This window comes from Giraffa tippelskirchi, chromosome 7, assembly GCF_054371585.1.
Source record: "Giraffa tippelskirchi isolate mGirTip1 chromosome 7, T2T-mGirTip1v1.2.pri, whole genome shotgun sequence".
In the NCBI taxonomy this organism is placed as follows: domain Eukaryota; kingdom Metazoa; phylum Chordata; class Mammalia; order Artiodactyla; family Giraffidae; genus Giraffa; species Giraffa tippelskirchi.
This window is the reverse complement of record NC_137281.1, coordinates 90972523-90990340: the sequence shown is the minus strand read 5'-3', so window position 1 is coordinate 90990340 and position 17818 is coordinate 90972523. Positions and strand designations below refer to the sequence as shown.

The 17818-nt window shown below is 35.1% G+C and overlaps 2 protein-coding genes and 1 pseudogene across 2 annotated transcripts in view; 1 reads left to right on the top strand and 2 right to left on the bottom strand.

The window, feature by feature from the left end:
* Positions 1-17818, top strand: part of LOC145512684 (olfactory receptor 11H6-like) — a 364468-nt gene that overhangs the window by 153915 nt on the left and 192735 nt on the right. The window lies entirely within an intron of this gene.
* On the bottom strand, positions 1569-2619 carry LOC145512708 (olfactory receptor 4K15-like; annotated as a pseudogene).
* LOC145512683 (olfactory receptor 4K15) lies at positions 10511-16180 on the bottom strand. The gene has a single exon (XM_081506970.1). It carries the CDS (start codon positions 12830-12832, stop codon positions 11789-11791), a length of 1044 nt encoding a protein of 347 aa, XP_081363096.1. The 5' UTR covers positions 12833-16180; the 3' UTR covers positions 10511-11788.

The window sequence follows — 17818 nt, the reverse complement described above, 5'->3', positions numbered from 1 at the left end:
TTTATTTTATTATGTCCATAATAAATTTACTTACTATCATTGGGCTCAGAAATTTAAAAAGAAATTATTTCAGGAATATTGAACATAGGATCCCATTCGGAGACTCTAAAGGGTAAGACTAGAAAATAGTCCGTTAACATTATAACATACAGTGGAATCAAACACAGTATGAAATATAGGAGAAGTGTTGAATACAATACAAGAGGAAAAACCCAAAATAGCATATAGTAGGAAATCCTAAAAAAAATATTGATTTTGTCAGTGACTGGGGAGGGATAAATTCATGACTATTCCTAAGGCCTTGAAATAGGATTCTGTCATTTTCTGGACATGCATTAGGCGATATAAAAAATAAGATGTTAACTAAAGAAAAAGTCCACATAGAAATATGATAGTTTCTACCAAGTATCTATTTGAAAACTACCCTACCTATCTGAAGGGCTTCCTTGACAGCTCAGTTGGTAAAGAATCCACCTACAATGCAGGACACCCTGGTTCGATTCCAGGGACAGGAAGATCCGCTGGAGAAGGGAAAGTCTACCCATTCCAGTATTCTTCGGCTTCCATTGTGGCTCAGCTGATAAAGAATCCACCCGCAATGTGGGAAACCTGGGTTCGATCCCTGGGTTGGAAAGATCCCCTGGAGAAGGGAAAGGCTACCCACTCCAGTGTTCTGGCCAAGAGAATTCCATGAACTGCATAGTCCACGCAGTTGCAAAGAGTTGGGCATGACTGAATGACTTTCACTCCTATCTGAAAATACAGGAATCATGAAGACCTGAGGGAGAGAGTGTGTTTTATCTTAGAGTCAGTCTCTCATCATTGTGAAGACAAGAGGTAGAGAATTATAATTCATCTCTGAAATTCTCCAGATTATTTTATCAGTATTAAACAGAAATTAAGACAACCAGACACAGAACACACTGGTAATTTATCCTCTGAATGGTTTTCCATAAATAATGTATATTAAGCAACAACATTGAAGAAGGATTTGTGAAAGTGTTGAATATAAATGCCTTCTGCTGTATAACCAGGCCATTTTACACCTTACTGGACAATCAGAATTGTCTTCATGCTGTCAGTTACATAGTACAGTAAGAAATGCATTCTTACTTAAGTATATCATACATTATATATGCAAATAGATGTATTATCTCTATGATAAAGTGTTATGTACCTATTATTTACTTAATTAAAATTGGCATCTGAGCAGTACTATTTTGAGAGGGAAAAATACAGCTTAATTACCACTTAAACATAAATTCCATTCTCAATGTTTTCAAAGGCTATATCTTGAAGAGGTTAAATAAAAAGTAGGAAATAGAATTATAAAAAACGAAAGAAAAAAAAGAAATAGAATTAGAAAAAAAAGAAATAAAAGCACATATTTGGAGGAAGAAAGTATAAAAATAAGCAAAATTCATTTAATGTCTTTTTTATCATCATTACTCTTTAATTCAAGTTAATCAGTCCTCCTCATTGGTCAAAATGATTTGCTTTAATATCACAGATATTCAATTTGTAAATGTCTAGCCACAGGCTACAGTAGTAATAACAGTTCTATAAATTTACTTTGTTTCTAGGAAAAGAACATTTCTTATGACTGCAGAAAGTCATAAGAAGTCCCGGCCAGACTTTAGATACCGACTCTTCAGTTTTGACATAGCTGGCTTCATTTCTTTATTCCTTAGAGTATAGATAACAGGGTTTAAAATGGGAGTAAAGATGGTGTAGAACACTGCAAGGACTTTGTCTACTGAATAACCACTGAAGGGCCACACATTGATGAAGATGCATGGTCCAAAGAATAAAATGACCACAGTGATATGAGCAGTCAGTGTGGAGCAGGACTTGGCCGTGCCAACAGAGGAGTGGTTCCTAACTGTGATGAGTATCACAGTGTAATAGACAACCAACAGGAGGAAGGAACTCAAAGAAAGAAAGCCACTGTCTGCAACTATTAGTAAACTGATAACATAAATGTCTGTGCAGGCCAGTTTGGTCACTAAAGGGAGGTCACAGAAAAAACCATCCACTTGATTAGGCCCACAAAAAGGCAAGTTAACAGTAAATGCCAGCTGGCTAGTAGTATGGATGAAACCCACACACCATGGAATGAGGACCAGAGTAATACACACACGCCAGCTCATGATTCTCGTGTAGTGGAAAGGTTTTCATATAGCAACATAACGGTCATAAGCCATGGATACAAGGAGCACCATTTCACCGCCAGCAAATAGATGAACAAATAAAATCTGGGCCAGGCAGGCTTCAAAAGAAATAGTCTAGCGTTCAACTGGAAAGTCTGCAATCATTTTGGGGGTAGCAAAGGAGGCAACACATATCTATAAGAGAGAGGTTTGCGAGCAAAAAGTACATAGAGGTATGAAGACAGGAATCTGAGGTTACAGTGAAGATGATGAGAAAGTTTCCCAGTAGTATTGCTAGGTAGGGCAGTGAACATATGAGAAACAAGAAAGGTTGGAGCTCCTGGGAACTAGATAATCCCAGCAACATGAATTCGGTCATCCGAGAATGATTTGTCTCGTTCATTGACTTTGCAAAGGACTTCTCTTCAGTCACTTGAATAGGAGAGAAATAGAAATCAGTGAATGAACTAATTATGGTTTAATTTTCCAGTTCAGTTAGAGAGTCTAGTTTCTACTCAAATGTACCTGTTAGACCTCACACATGTCTAAATAGAGAGTGCTCTAGCAATCAAAAAGGAGAACAGAGTCAGGATGGGATATTAAGCCAAAAGTTTTCTAGAAGAGGAGGGTGGTGGTTGGGAGTTTCGTGGAGAGAATTTCAACCAATTGATTCATTAACTGCTTAAGTTTAGTAAGTTAAATAAGCTAATTTGCAAATGAGATTTACAAGTGAATGTTACAAATAAATATCTGAAAAGTTGTTTATATATCACAGAAATCCACAATTATTATCTACAGAGACAAAATGTCATTTTTTCTTCACAAAATAAAGTAAGAACTCTTAAAAAGAAAAAAATGTGTGAACTGCTACCAGAAGGAAATAGATTTTCACAAAATTAATGTGCAAAAGACATTAGACACAAAAGAGTAAATGCTCTATTACTCTATTTAAATGAAGTTTAAAGACAGACGAGCAAATCTATAGTATTTGAAGTTAGGATAGCAGTTTTCCTTGATGGGATTAAAGGGACAGGAGGAAGCATTGGAGGGGCTTTTGAATTGCTAGTAATGGTCTGATTTTGATTCAGTTGAGTGGCTTCGTAGGATGTCCAGAAGAAAAGGGGACTTTCTTTTTCTTTCCCTTGTGGGTTGTAAAAACCTCCTCCTGCTGTAACAGTTAAAATTCTTTTCTCATTGCTAGTAAGATAGTTTGGGGCACTGGCTTCTTCAGAAACTATCTTTCACAATTCAGCATTAGTGGAAGATGATTGTATATTTTATGTCACAAATCATTGAGATTTGCATAATAAATGAATATTTTTTATCTTTTCAGTTTTTTCTCTTATGATAGTGGGCTATAAGTTTAGCTTTCTCATCTTTGCTCCAAAGGGGGAAAACACCTGTGAAGAATAAACAACATATAGATTATATCTATTTCCTCTTCTGTTACAGAGTAGCTCATTTACCTCAGAAAAGATCTTAAATCAATACCTCCATTCTTAAGAATGTAGGGTGAAGATTTTGGGCAAACAAAGCTCTAAGTTTTTTGCAATATAAATCCATTCTTATTTTTAATAAACTTGTTTTATAATAATTTAATTGTCCATTTTTCCCAGAATACTGAGCTAGGTAGGATGGTGATGATAGAGCAGTTAGATTTAAAACTTTCCCTCCTGAAGATTCTTTACTAATATTATAATCCTTACTCCTTTTAAAGAAGGTGATGGAACTTCTTTTTCTATCAGTCTCCAGTACATTTTTTATTAAATGAAACAGGAATAGTTTTATCACTTAATAAAAAGACACTATTTTTATACCCAATAAAATACTATACTATAATGGAAACTTAAATCTATTGGGAAAATATTCTAGGTTAAGATCACAACTGTGTCATCAGGCAGCTGTATGACATTGAGCAAGTCATTTAACTGTTTAGGGCTCATTATTCTCAGAAATAAAACATTGAAAATAATGTTATCCTGAAAGAGACACTGAAAATGTTTGTTAAAAGAAAAAAATTTATAAATGATAAGTCTTTAATGTAAAAACCATGCATATGTGAGCATTCTTAATAATGTGTTATTTCATATCAGAGTATTTTCTTTCTGACAATAATGCCTGTTCAAGGATGGTGTTATATAACTTTTCAAAGAACAGGTTTACTCTACTGGATGGGCTCACATAAATTCTTTTTTTTTTTTTTTTTTTGATGCTTTAGAGTGAATTAATGCAATCATAGGAGTTTTTGCTAGGTGGCTTGCAGATTCCTCCTTTTCCTAAATCTTATGAAATAAAGCCTCTCTCCAATACTTTTTATTGCTGAAATATTATGCCTGATAGGTAAGATAAAGTAGGCATGAGTATAATTTACAGATGCCAATAAACTCTACCAGCTCACAGTTAGAGTTAGAAAGGCTATCAGAAACTTTCGTGGCTGTCTACTTTTTCCATGCTCACCTCCCTTCCTGGTCCCTCATTGTTGTATGGTCCTCAAAAAGACACAAATAAAATTCTGCCTTTTGTCTAAGATAAAATGAGGAGTGTGCACACATCTTTATCTATGGTCATTAAGTCTTAGAAAGGATTTAGTTGTCAGGCACAAGTTACCAAGAAAAACTGACATAGCCCTCAGATGATGAGCCATAAAAGAGCTTTACTTCTAAAGGAGGTAGGAGGCACAGTGCCTGTACCTGGGATGGACTTGTCTCCAAGGATGTGGGACAGGGCTGGATGCTATATCCTGATGGAAGCCCTTCGTAGCTGGGGGAGCACTTGGAGCTCTTAGGAATCTGAGCATGGTGAAAGAGGTAGTAAAAAGAAGCAAAGAAGCACTGAAAATTAATTTGCAAATGTTGCATAGAATTTAGCCTAGTTGTTGCTACATTGCTCTTCTTCATGATAGCAGTAAATAAGGAAATATGTTGGCAATCACAGCAATTTGTAGAGACTTCTAGAAATTAAAGTCAATAAAACTTCACTAAAGGTCACATAAAGAAGATTGACTCCTGACCTACATTCCAGCCACATATCCTTGGGAAATGTGACCTTCCAACATAGCCTCCAGAGATATGAATGGAATTAATCCAATAGTTAAAACATTGATATCCAGGAGGAACTCAAAATATTCCAGATATAAATTTTTCATGTAAGGCTTCTTTTTCTGATCAGAAAAAATTTTAGTCAGAAATATTAATCAAATGCACTCTAAATTTTTTTTGGAAGCACAATTAATTATAGTTATTGCCATGAAATTTAGATTCTGTAAAGTTTCTGAATTGTCTGGAAATTTAGTCATTTTCTCAAAATAATGCTTAGAAAAATTTTAGACTTCTTCCTTCTTTTCTTACTCTCCTTAATGTTAAAGTACAGATTAATTTTTCCCTCCTCAGAGATATGTATGATCTTCATATAATTGAATCAGACATTTTATCCTCTAACAATATAGTAGGTTTAACCATATTAGTGGAGCTTCTCCGATGATTCAAGCAGTAAAGAACCTGCCGGCCAATGTAGGAGACGTGGGTTTGGTCCCTGGATTAGGAAGATCCCCTGAGAAGGAAATGGCAACCCACTCCAGTATTCTTGCCTGGAAAATCCCATGGACAGAGGAGCCTGGAGGGCTACAGTCCATAGAGTTGCAAAGACTTGGACATGACTGAGCACACATGCATGGAAACATTAGTGATAATATTCTCAAACACAGGTATCATATAGGAAAGTGAAAGTGAAAGTGAAAGTCACTCGGGTACACTTTTTTTCACAATTAAGTACATAGCAGGTTTACTTTCATTAGTTATTTATATCTAATAACTATATCTAGTAGCTATAAATATATTTTACATCTACTAACATTTTCTTGACTTGAATAAGCAAACCATTCTAAATTATAGGCTTTAAAATAGCCTAAAAGGCACATCAAGAAAAGATGTCCAAAGGTATCATATGATATAGACAGAGCATTAGCCTAGGATAAAATCTTTTCTACTTCTTTTCCACTATCTTACCAAACTTTAGGCAAATCACACAACCTTTCAGTTACTCAGTTTCTCTTTGAAAAAAGGAGACAGTTGAGAACTATTCTTCTTTAACCATAATAGCCTATGATTCTCTGGCATTTGAAAATATCCCCAGAGAGCAAATTGCTTAAATGTAAAAAATAATGTAACTGGTTACACTGATGGAAACAGTTCAGTCGCTCAGTTGTGTCCAGCTCTTTGCAACCCCATGAGTTGCAGCATGCCAGGCCTCCCTGTCCATCACCAACTCCCGGAGTTCACCCAAACCCATGTCCATCGAGTCAGTGATGCCATCCAACCATCTCATCCTCTGTCGTCCCCTTCTCCTCCTGCCCCCAATCCTACCCAGCATTAAGGTCTTTTTCAATGAGTCAACTCTTCGCATGAGGTGGCCAAAGTATTGGAGTTTCAGCTTCAACATCAGTCCCTCCAGTGAACACCCAGGTTATTGATATTTCTCCCGGCAATCTTGATTCCAGCTTGTGTTTATTCCAGCCCAGCATTTCTCATGATGTACTCTGCATATAAGTTAAATAAGCAGGGTGACAATATACAGCCTTGACGTACTCCTTTTCCTATTTGGAACCAGTCTGTTGTTCCATGTCCAGTTTTAACTGTTGCTTCCTGATCTGCATACAGGTTTCTCAAGAGACAGGTCAGATGGTCTGGTATTCCCATCTCTTTCAGAATTTTCCACAGTTGATTGTGATCCACACAGTCAAAGGCTTTGGAATAGTCAATAAAGCAGAAATAGATGTTTTTCTGGAACTCTCTTGCTTTTTCGATGATCCAGCGGATATTGGCAATTTGATCTCTGGTTCCTCTGCCTTCTCGAAAACCAGCTTGAACATCTGGAAGTTCACGGTTCACGTATTGCTGAAGCCTGGCTTGGAGAATTTTGAGCATTACTTTACTAGCATGTGAGATGAGTGCAATTGTGTGGTAGTTTGAGCATTCTTTGGCATTGCCTTTCTTTGGGATTGGAACGAATATTGTTAAAACAAGAAAAGGTAAAATCATGATGGTTTCATGAAAGAAATTTAGGCATTAATTACTCTGCAGGGTCAGGTATTCAGACAATTGTTAATAGATAAGTTGGGCACAGAACCTAAGAAGATCCAAGAGGAAGGTAGAGAAAAATTGCCTTCTCCGCTCTTCTGGCTGAATCAAGAGTCTCGGGCAGCATAACTCCCTCCTTGTGCTATGCCTTGTAGTATTTACATTTGGCAAGTGAAACAAAATTTTGCAGAAGCCTTTGCATAAAGGCCAAAATAGAGACTTCAAGTCTTCTAAGACTTCACTCCAGCCATTTACACTCTGAAACATTATTGCCCTCAGCATACAGATAGAAGGAAAAACTTTGCAATGATTAGAAACTAATTGGGGATTTGACATGAGGAGATTGTAGTAATGAGTGATGAGAGATGTGTATGCTGAACATAATAGACACTCAAAGAGAAGGTTTGGGAACAGGGACAAGGGCAGGGATGGGAGTTGAAGAGAGAAGAAAGCCTGAGGTTTCATAATATTACACAAGGAAGTGTTATCACTCATTATCTATTGTACAGATTGTCTTATCTCTAAAAAATTTCCTGAAACTTCCCAATTTCATACAATATCCATCTTTCCAATAGAATTGTCTTTTTAAATTAATTTATTTATTTTAGTTGGAGACTAATTACAATATTGTGGTGGTTTTTGCCATACATTGATGTGAATCAGCCATGGGTGTACATGTGTTCCCCATCCTGAACCCCCCTCCCACCTCCCTCCCCATCCCATCCCTCTGGGTCATCCCATTGCACCAGCCCTGAGCACTTGTCTCATGCCAGTTACTTTTCAAAACAAAAGAAGTAACTAGTATTACCCTCTCCACAATAACTTTCCTACTAACACAAGTGTTACAGACCAAGTCAACGTAATATCTTGCATTCTTTTTTGATGATCTAGATAGGCACATAGTAGTATAGATAAATAATCTTCTTCCATTTATTAGCTCAGAAAATAGACTAGATAATCTCCAAGGCTATTTTCATTTCTCAAATTAGAAATGTAGAGGCAGTTATGTAGTGGAACATGTGAATTTCAGAAAAATCACTCAGAATTTCTTAGAATTTCCTTAGAAAGTCCAGTTGCATTTTAGTTAATGAATTATATATTTTCTCACAGCCAATAAATCTCAGGCATAAAAATATTTTCAGATTGCAAAGCCATCATAAAATAAATTTTCCCTCCTGGTTTTAGGTGAAGTTTGCTACTTAGGGAATTAGTCTTACATTAATATCTTTCTCTAGAATGTATCAATAGAACTCTGAGAACATAAGTATGCATAATTCTTCTTGTCCATAATGTATCTTATAAAACTTACTTTCCTATAAGATTAAAAGCAAAATGCAATAAAGGACAACAATTCCTGTCATCATTCCAGGTAAATTTTGATAGGCAGTAAATATAGACTTAACTAGTGTCCAAATATCCTTTGAATGGAAAGTGTAAAAGGAGCAAAGAAGGCATAGATAATGGTTATAACATACTTCCCTCAATTCGTCAAATTGTAATCCTATTCCTATCAGGGCTATCCCTAAAGCCAGTGCAGTAGGAGAGTCTTACGTTATATGCAGAGAGAAAAGAAGAAGAATTTACTTCTTCTAGATGGAGCTTCCAGTTTGAGACAACAGTGACTTTCTTTTGCTGAATTCTAGTTGTCAATTTTGCATCTAGAAAACAGCTTACTACTTATTTCTCTATTCCAAGCAAATCTGTTCAAAATGTACTTATGATACTTACACATTCTAGTAACTCTCCCAGTCCTTGTTTCTCAGACTCTAATTCTAAACTTCCATTAACTTGTGAATTTTCATGTTGAATGCATTTTCAATAGACTCTTGACATGATTTTAAATTGGCCTTTGCACTGACATGTGCTAAGCCTCTCAGGTTCTGTGCCAACGTAGTGCAGGCTCTGCTCCTCTTTCTTTCAACCATATAATTGCAGTATCCTAAGATAAGACATTTTATATTTCCAGGATGCCAGGAAACTGATCTCATTGGAAAAGTGAAATATCACCCTTTATAGAACTGTGAAGTCATCCTGCAGTGGGAATAATTATATTTTACATAATAATTTTAACAGAATGTGAAAGAAAAAAAAACTTCAACCAACTAAGTGGTACATATGAAAGCAAAATATTGTTTGATTATCACTCAAACTCCTAGTGAGTAATCTTTTTGACCCCCAACTTTCTGACTATCATTAAAGACATCATACAGTCTTATAAATGATTGCCAATTTGGGGGAAGGTTTTCTCCAGTCACAAGGAGCTCACTACTTTGCAAGACAGTTTAGTTTGTTGTTATAATGTTCAATTGGTTCTACTACCTGTAGTTGAAGAAATCTACTCCTTCAACATATTTGTTCTTCAGATATTTGAAGATGCTTTCATTTTTCCCCCATGACAAATCTTCTATTTCCTTGACAAATACACCTGTAGTCTATTAGACCATATTTTAGATATTTTATATGTGTTACATCCCTGACTGTCCTCAGAGATTATGCTGTAATTTATAACTGGTTGTTTTTAAAGAATGGAAGATGGGATTCTGTACCATTCAGCAAACTCAGTTTTCTGTATACTCTAGTAAAAGTTTTACATGCATGAGGTTACATGCATAATGTCATTTGTTAAAATATTTTCAAATGAGAGGATAATCTAAGTATTTATAAATGAGAAAAATTTATAATATTTTAACACAATGGCATACTACCAACAACTAAAATAGAATTTTATATAAGAACATTAAGAAAGTTTAAAAATGAAATATTGAGGGGGAAAGTAGATTGAAAAATGACACAATTTAAATGATCACATTTTCACAGGTTTAAATAATTATGGACATTTATTTATTAAATTAATGTTCCAAAACATTCAGGGGTGTGATAAACACCAAATTCCGAGTAGTATTTGAATGGAAGATAAGAAAAATAGTCAGAAAGTAAGATGAAACTTGTTTCAACTGGATCAGTGATATTACATATACTTTTAAAGATCAGAAGCAGCTATGGTACAATACCAACATTTGATATCTATGGGAGGAAAGGTAAATGTATTTAAAATTTTTTCCCTATTCTTTTCTTTATGTCTTGAATGTTTTACATTAAAATTGGCCCTCATACTGTTCTGTATGTTACAAGTCTGGTGGATTAAACACTTATTTACAAGTCTATGAGTTTTGAAAAATACATAATTTTTCAAAACTCATAGACTTGTAAATAAGTGTTTAATTTTAGTAGCAAACATAAACAAATAAGCAAACAAGCAAAACATTAACCAGATTGTAAGGGCATCCCTCCTAGAATTCAGAATCTGAAAAACAACTCTAACTGTATTAGAAATGTATGACATAACTGCACTGAAGGAGGAAGGGGGAAAAGGAACCACCCTACATAATTGAAGCATTCCAATTTTAACCTGAAAGTTTAAAGTTAAAGATAAAAATAATTATACATTAGCACTGTACTATAGTCGGTAAAGTTGTTTCTCCATGAGTATATATGAATAATTCTAAAACTGACTTTCATGTATGCTGAGGCTGAACAAATACCTAAATATGGAGTGGAGAGACATTCAGCAAGATGGTCAGGGATAAGGTCAACTTGACTGGAAGCTTTTCTCTCTCCGGTATTTTGAATAGATTGTCTCACTGTTTCCTGGTCTGCGAAGTTTCTGCAGGGGAATCTGCAGATAGACTTATAAGAATTCCCTTTTATGTCTTGAGTATCTTTTCTCTTGCCATTCTCAAAATTCTCTCTGTCTTTAACTTTTGACAATTTGATTATAATATGTGTTAGTGAAGACCTCTTGATGTTCAGCTTATTTGGGTTCTTTAGGTATCATGGGAATAGATGTTCATTTTCCTCCTCGTATTTGGAACATTTTCTGTCATTATTCCTTTCAATAAATTTCACTTCCCTTTCTTATATTACAAAGCTATAGTAATCAAAACAACATGGTACTGGGGAAGTTTACAAGGAAAAATGGAGCTGGTAGAGGAACCCCTTGAAAACTAACAATCCAATGATAAGTCACCAAGCAAATGAGTCAGAACAGTATTCACAATATTCTCCTGCAATAGCAGGAGAATGAACATAAAACGGCAAAACAGAAAGTACACGTCATTATTCTTCCAATTTTGAAAAGTTGTTTTAAAACAATGCATTGCCTTATTTATACACAGTAAAAATAATTCTGTTCCTTGTGGTATAAACAATACTTTTTCCACCCAAAGGAAGCCTGATGTATTTACACTTTATAAAGTTAAAGATATTGTACGTCACAGTCAATGGCTCTTTATCTTAAAACAAATTTAAATTTTAAAAATTAAGGAGGAAAGGAAGTAAAAAAGACAAGTAAACATACTAGAAGGAAGAAAAGATGAAAATTGCTAAGGTTTGTTGTATTTTTCATTATCACCATTAACCTTTACTTCAACTTAATCAACGCTTCCCACTGGTTAAAATGATTGGTTTTAACATGACAGTGATTCCATTTGTAAATATGTAGAGACACAGCTACAGTGTTAACAGTCCTGTGAATTTACTTTGTTTCCAGAAATACAATATTTCTTATGACTGCAGAACCTGGCCAGACTTCAGATAGCGACTCTTCAGTTTTGACATAGCTGCCTTCATTTCTTTATTCCTTAGAGTATAGATAACAGGGTTTAAAATGGGAGTAAAGATGGTGTAGAACACTGCAAGGACTTTGTCCACTGAATAACTGCTGAAGGGCCACACATAGATGAAGATGCATGGTCCAAAGAAGAGTGTGACCACAGTGATATGAGCAGTCAATGTGGAGCGGGCCTTGGCCATGCTAGCAGAGGAGTGGTTCCTAACTGTGATGAATATCACAGTGTAGGAGAGAACCAACAGGAGGAAGGAACTCAAAGAAAGAAAACCACTGTCTGCAACTATTAGTAGGCTGACAACATAAGTGTCAATGCAGGCCAACTTAGTCACCAGAGGGAGGTCACAGAAAAAGCTATCCACTTGATTAGGCCCACAAAAAGGCAAGTTAACAGTAAATGCCAGTTGGCTAGTAGTATGGATGAAACCCACACACCAGGAGATGAGTACAAGAATAATACATACACGGCGGTTCATGATTGTCATGTAGTGAAGAGGTTTGCATATAGCAACATAGCGATCATAAGCCATGGATACAAGAATCACCATCTCACTGCCAGTGAAAAGATGAACAAAAAAAATCTGGGCCAGACAAGCATCAAAAGAAATAGTCTTGCATTCAACCAAAAAGTCTGCAAACATTTTGGGGGTAGCAAAGGAGGCAACACATATATCTATAAAAGAGAGGTTTGCGAGCAGAAAGTACATAGGGGTATGAAGGCGGGAATCTGAGGTCACAGTGAGGATGATGAGAAAATTGCCCAACAGTATTGCTAGGTAGAGCAGTGAAAATATGAGAAACAAGAAAGGCTCTAGCTCCTGGGAATTAGAGAGTCCCAGCAACACAAATTCAGTCACCTGAGAATGATTGGTCTCATTCATTGACTTTGGAAAGCACTTCTCTTTAGTCACCTGAATGTGAGGGAAACAGATATCAATCAGTGAACTGAGCATAGGTTTGATTTCCCAGTTCTGCTTCATAGCCTAGGATTCTAGTTTCTATTTATATTTGTATCTAAGTTTTCACATATCATCAAAGATCATATAGAGAGCATAACAACACTCTTCAAGAAGTATGGAGGGGAGAGATGTTCAACCAACTGGCATATCCAGTTACATAAATTTAACAAATGTAATAAACTAATTTAAAAATGAAATTGAGTATCTGAAAATTTTTTGACATTACAGAAATCCAGTCTAAGAATCTACAGAGACTAAATCATTTTTCTTCAGTAAAGGGCATAAATTCTTTTTGAAATGCTAACACAAAGGAAGATAATTTCACAGACTTAATGTTGACCAAGACAGTTAGATACAAAGAGGTGTATAATGTGCTAACCTTTTAAAATAAAGTTCAAAAATAGGTGAAACTAATCTCTAGGCTTGAAAAAGCTTCAATAATGATTATCCTTAAAGGGAAAATGGGGACCGAAAGGATAGGAAGGGCCTTCTGAACTGCTGGTGATGTTCTGTTTCTTGATGTGGTTGATAGTTACATAGGAGTATTCACTTTGTGAAAATTTATCAAGATATGTACTTCTGCTCCATGTACTTTTGAGTGTATGTGATACATGTTCAAAAAATTAAACAGGAGAAGAAAAGATGGCATTACATTATGTGAGAGAGCTCATAGGAACTCATTGCCTTGAATAATTAAATCTTATTCCTTTCTCTATTGAGTTACAAATTATCTCAACTAAAACGCAAAACCACAGCAAAACTTAAAGATCCAGAGTTTACTGTAAGTCTTCCTAGAGCTGTGATTCGTTTCTTCATGCAGTTCTATTATATGAAGGAATATACTGTTAGTTCCTCCCAGTTATTTCCCAAAGATATTAAGCTTCTTTAAACTCAGTGATTGGTGTTAGTAATATAGACATATTACTGAATTATGATTGATATTTTATTTGATTTGGCGGGGCTTAAAAATTATATTGTATAAGAGTATCAGTAAGAAATTTGTATCATAGGAAAATTATTTTTTCTTTTCTATTCAGTTATTTTATATTCTGTTTTATCAGAACTTTCTCCCTTTTATACTATTTTAACTTTAAAAAAACTAGGACATGGAAAAGTTGTGTAATTAAATGATTAAATGTAATGAAGCATATGATTCTGAAGAATCTTTCTCTACATCTACATTAGGTCTTGGGAAAGAGTATCTTTTACTAATTTTTACTCATCTGCAATTTTTTAACTTAATGTCTTCTTAGATTATAGTTAAAAATTGCCTAGCATTCTTTGAGTTTTGCTGAAAGGTTTACACATAAAGACAGGGTATATAATGAATAATTTCAACCCCCAGGAAGTAAGTTCAGAGACTCACCTGTATATTTCAAATCTTTAATTCTCTAGAAAATCTACCAAAGAGTTAATTCACATTTTATCCCAGATTATGTCAAAACATATGATTCCAGGCTGTTTGAAAGCTAACAAGTAGAGGTTGAAGTCAGAACAGGTGGCCAGTAAAATTACACATGGTAACAACTTTATATTTAAGGAGCCACCACATTCTCTTCAGTGCCATTCTCCCCTCCTCATCATTTCTCGGAAGTTTTGTATTAGCAAGTTAACTCCAGAAACCCACCTTGATGTATCCTCCCTGGAAAACACCCTGACTCTTAAACCCTTGACATGAATCCTGCACTGAATCCCTAGATACAGGGCAGGATTTAATATCTAACAAAACCAGCAAATAGGGGTTCATATATGCCCTATCAGAAAAAGCCATCTTAAGCACAGGGAGCTTCCAAGGGAGATCTTTTGGTGCTAGAACAGAAAGGGGAAGCAGGAGTCATTGTGAGTAGAGAAGACATTCTGACATATTTAAAATAAAACCTATTATGTGAGACAATCATCCTAAGAGTCACCCTCCCATTGAGTCTTCTGCATACTTGTATTCTTCACTGTCATTGGCTTCTTGGGGTTCCCAGGAAAAGAAAGGCTACTGCTTTCCAGAGAGAATACTGGCAAAACTGATTCAATCAACAACTGAGCTTAGTACACAAGATCAAAGTGGTGAGCAAAAGAAACTAAATTAATTACTCTAAGTATAAATCCTTTACTTCTAATAAAGTTCATTCCTTTTTAGTTCATTTATTCTCTAAGTACATAACTGTCCATTTTCCCCAGGGCCCTATGCCATGAGCTTGTGATAGATCATTTAGGTTTATAACTTGCCTCCCCGAAGTTCATTTATTAATATTTATGATCCCTTTTTTCATTTAGAGAAGTTGATGATCCTCATTTCCCTTCACTCCTTACAATATTCCTTTTTAGAGGAATTGGACTGTCTTTCTACATCAAATAAAACTACTGTACTATAGTGGAAACATAAAGCTGTTAGAATAAAAAAAAATTGATGCTAAAATCACAGGTGTCATTGGGCAGCTATATGGCACTGAACATTTAGTCTTTCAGGGTTCATTATCCTCAAATATTGAAAACGATGTTGCTCTCAAGGAGACACTGAAAATGTTTCTTAAACAATTACATCAGTGACACATCTTTAATCAATTGTAATGATGAAATATAGGCCAATGTTCTGAATAATGTATTGTTTCAGACCAGAATAACTAATTATTACTATTTTCAGATTATTTTACTGTTCAAAGATGGTGTTATCTGTCTCATTTAAGAATGAGTTCCAATTAGTAGATGTGTTCATGTAAAGGCCAATGTTTCATTTCTTATATTAATTAAAGATAAATTAAGATGCATATAAGATGTACTAGTGACCCTCAGTCCCCTTCTGTATGAATTCTGTCAAATAATTATTTCTCCAATACGTCTGTCTCAGAACTTAATACTGGTAGATGAAGTGAAATAATTGAGTATAGTTTACAGAGGACACCAAACTCTACCAGTCAAAGATATATCTTTTACAAGCTTTCCAACATTTCTGCTGCCATTACCTTCTCCATGTAAATCCAGATCAGAGATTTAACCAACTCTGTGGAGACAAAGCTTGTGTATCATCTTCAAAAGGATATTGACAAAATGCTTTCATTTACCTAAGATGAAGTGAAAAGTATGGAGAAAGCTTATAATCTACAGCCATTAATTCATGGATCAAATTTAGTTGTTACTTCTACATCTTCTAAGAAAACAGACCTGACCTTGAAGAAATGAGTTTTAAAAAGTTTACTTTTAAATAAGTAGGAAATAGACTCAAGATGTCTGTAGCCAGGATGGGCTGTTTAAGGGGACATCGACCTGTATGCTGTGTCCTAATGTAGATCTTAAGTAACTGGGGGACTACTTGGAGCAGTCAGGAATCTAAAAGACAGAACAATAGATAAAAAGGAAGAAATGCCAAAAAAAAAAAAAAAAAAACCCTGCTAGTTTACAATTTTGCAAAGAATTTAGCATAAATGACTTTCAAAGACCTCCAGAAATTAAAACCAATTAAACGTCAATAACCATACATGAAGAGAATTAGTTTTTAGTCTCTGCTGAGGCTTTAAGTATAGAATTATTTACCCACATATTCTAGAAGAATGCTTTCTTTCAACTTAACCTCATCTGACAGGTCTAGAGAATAGATGAAATTTTTGAAGGATTCAAACACTGTTCTCAAGGGGAAGCCCTTAGTGAAATTAATCTACAATTTCACATAAACTTTGTTTTTAATTAGCAAGAATATTTTTAGGAAGCATCACCAATGATAGTGATTATTATATGATTTGGGGTCTGTAAAAATATTGAAATATCAAGAATATAGTGTCATTTATCAGAACCATGTTTAGGGAATATTTAGGCTTTTTCTTCCCCTTATCTTACTTTCCCTTTATTCAAAGTGCAGGTAACTTTTCCTCTGCTTCTCAGAGATATATAATCATCAAATACTTGAATCAAACATTTTGTGCAATAATGAATTTACCATGTAGTAAATTTATCATAATAGTAGTAAGATTCTAAAATATAGTAATCATCTATGACATATCTTCTTTTTTCACAAGTAGGCAATATATTCAGCAGGATATTTTATTTTCATAATTCATTTATATTAGTATTTCTTTGTCATGAAACAAAAGCCATTCTAAACTATAAGCTTTAAAATAGCCTGAAACCCAAATCAGTAGGTGATGTCCAAAGATATCATGGACTATACAAGAAGTTGTAGCCTGAATCACTGAAATGTATGTTCTGATTCTACCTCTCACTAAATAACTGCAATTTTAGGCAATTTACCACTATGAAGGTGCACCATTTCTTTTCAAAAAAGGATAAGAACTCTCCCTCTTAATCTTTATTATTCTATAATTCTCTGCTTTTTGAAAGCATAATCTTCAAAATGTGTTAGTTCCATTATAAAAATTATTGCAAAATGTTGTATTAAAGTAAAAGCATATTCAATCAAAAAAAGTAAATCTATCCTGGTTTTAGCAAAGAATTACAGCTGTCTATTACTTTTCAGATATAGATATTTGGACTACAATAATAAGCAAAATGGACATAGAATAATCCAAGATTGAAAGAGTAGAGTATGATTGCTTCTCTTTGTTTTCTGTTCTCACTGAATTAGAAGGCTGAGGAAAAACAGCACTCTTCTAGTGCCTGCTGCTGCTGCTGCTAAGTCGCTTCAGTCGTGTCCGACTCTGTGCGACCCCATAGACGGCAGCCCACTGGGCTCCCCCGTCCCTGGGATTCTCCAGGCAAGAATACTGGAGTGGGCCTTCTAGTGCCTAGCCTCTAGAATAGCCTCTATTTTGTACCTCTAGGTACAAAAATATTTGTACCTACCAGGAAAAAACAGCATTCTTCAGGATCCATTGGATGGGGGCAAATGCACTGAACCCATGTCTTTACAGACTTCAGTCTTCACCATTTACGTTTTGAAGTATCATTGTGTTCAACACATAGATATAAGAAAAACCATCACAAGTGTGAGAAGCTAATTAGTGATTTGACGTCATTAGACTGTAGTGACCAGGAGACACAGAGACTTGTAATAACAGAAATTAC

What these genes read in the sequence shown, in the direction of transcription:
- LOC145512683 (XM_081506970.1), bottom strand. Translation starts at nt 12,832, where the DNA reads ATGAAGCAGAACTGGGAAATCAAACCTATGCTCAGTTCACTGATTGAT.